At 33.9% G+C, this 1830-nt stretch overlaps 1 protein-coding gene across 1 annotated transcript in view; it reads left to right on the top strand.

Moving 5' to 3' along the window:
• Positions 1 to 535: 535 nt before the first annotated feature.
• The window catches only part of LOC105109685 (probable LRR receptor-like serine/threonine-protein kinase At1g53430), an 8690-nt gene continuing 7395 nt past the window's right edge, over positions 536 to 1830 (top strand). Inside the window, exon 1 of the mRNA XM_011004469.1 lies at positions 536 to 1057. Coding sequence (XP_011002771.1) covers positions 925 to 1057 — 133 coding nt within the window. The 5' untranslated portion in view covers positions 536 to 924. The remainder of the gene's footprint in view (positions 1058 to 1830) is intronic.

Genomic DNA, 1830 nt, shown 5'->3' with positions numbered 1-1830 from the left:
TTACTGCATGTTTAGGAGCGCGGCTGACTGAAGTGTTTCTAATTTTTTTTATTTAAAATTGTTTTGATATATAATATAAAATAAATTGTTAATTACGCATTCCTCCTTCTTCGGGGTGTCCTCAGGCCGAGTTTATCACTATTTGGATGTAGTTTGTACGTGAAAGTTGACTTTTTATACTAAGAACAAGCCGCAGATGTTGACTTCTGGGGCCCCCAGTTTGTCTCCTCAACGACATTACGGTAAAGAGCACACCGTGTGTCCCAGCTCCTTCACTGTTTGAAAGAAAACCAACCACCTCGCTGCCAGGGCAAATCATCCTTGGCTGGCGGCTTAGCTGATTCAAAGAACACGAAATCATGCCAGCCTTTTCGTGTTTTTTTCAGCTCTCTCTTTTTTTGATTCGGAATACACTCTCGTTCTCTTGATCAATCCACTGTCTTTGATTTTGCCTAGTGGCCCTCACAACTTCCCCTCCTATCTTTCACCATCCCTGCCATCCTCCCTTCCTGAGATGGCCCTCTTGGGTTGGTCTTCTGTTTTACTTTAACAAGCAGTGTTTTCCATTTCTTTGTATATATATATATTTTTTTCTCTGGGTTTTGCTTTTAGAGCTTTGTTGACCCTTTCTCAATATTACACATGACGACAACAGCATTTTTTTCAATAAAAGGTCGCAATGCAAAATGAAACATAAAAAATAAAAACCCGAGTAACTCGTCATCTTTAAAGCCCCTCCAGCATTATCTTTCCCTCCAACCACCTTACTCTCTTTCTTCCCTCTCTTAAAAAAAAAAACAAAAGAAAAACATTGTTTCTGTCCCTGAACTACTGCTCTTTTTCGTGTTCTTTGAATTGTTTTTTTGGAGATATTAATTACCCCACAATTAGAGAAAGAGTAACTGTGTTCTGCTTGCTTAAAACATGGCGTTTGTTGAATCACTGTCAAAGACTGCCTCTGTTTTTGTTTTCGGTTTTGTGCTGTTGAATTGCTTTGTTGTGGAAAAGTTTAGATCTCATGCCCAAGAAGTGACCCCACTCTTGCCACATGATGAAGGTAAATGGTCATAATTCAACAATCTCCATTTTTTTTTTGTCAGCAACTCAAAATATTTGGCAGAATAAATGGTTTTTTCTTTCTGGGTTTTCTTCGTGTATTGGCCAAGTGTTCTCGTTCTTAACATTAGTTGACAGACATGCTCTTGTCTTGTTCGTTGGAGGAAACTGTTGTTTTGACTTTTGGATTTTTCATTTCTCTTTAAAAACTTTTTTTTTTTTTTATCTCTTCTTGTCAAAAAAAATTGTGTTTTATTTATTTTTTTAAGATTAATCGGGGAAATATATTGCATAAATTGGGAAATAATAGGAAAAGAAGAGGAATTCGGTTTCTGGTCATAAAAAATTAATTTGATTTATTTCTAAATAAAAAGTATTTTTGAAAATGTTACTTAAATGCATGATTTGTACAGTTTTCTTGAAAAAGAAGAAGAAAAAAACTGTTCAATTTCTTGTTGCAATCAAACAAAAGAAATAAAGTACAAGAAATTTGATAAAATATATATAAAACGATGCTTATACAATTCAAGAAGTGAGAAGGTGATATTATTAAAAAATATATTTTTCGTTTCTTCAGCGTGACATATGTTTGGTATGTTCATCGTTTCAAGTAGCAACTGTTGCTTGAAAGTTGCATCTGTTCAACACGGCTTTCATTTATGGTAGAAAGATTCTTGCCTCCCTGGCATATTTGTTAGAATAAAGTACAAGAAATTATTGAAAAGGTGATATTATTAAAATATATATATATATATATATATATATATATATATT

Source organism: Populus euphratica, unplaced genomic scaffold, assembly GCF_000495115.2.
Source record: "Populus euphratica unplaced genomic scaffold, PopEup_1.0 scaffold440.1, whole genome shotgun sequence".
In the NCBI taxonomy this organism is placed as follows: Eukaryota; Viridiplantae; Streptophyta; class Magnoliopsida; order Malpighiales; family Salicaceae; genus Populus; species Populus euphratica.
This window is presented reverse-complemented; position numbering and strand designations above follow the sequence as displayed.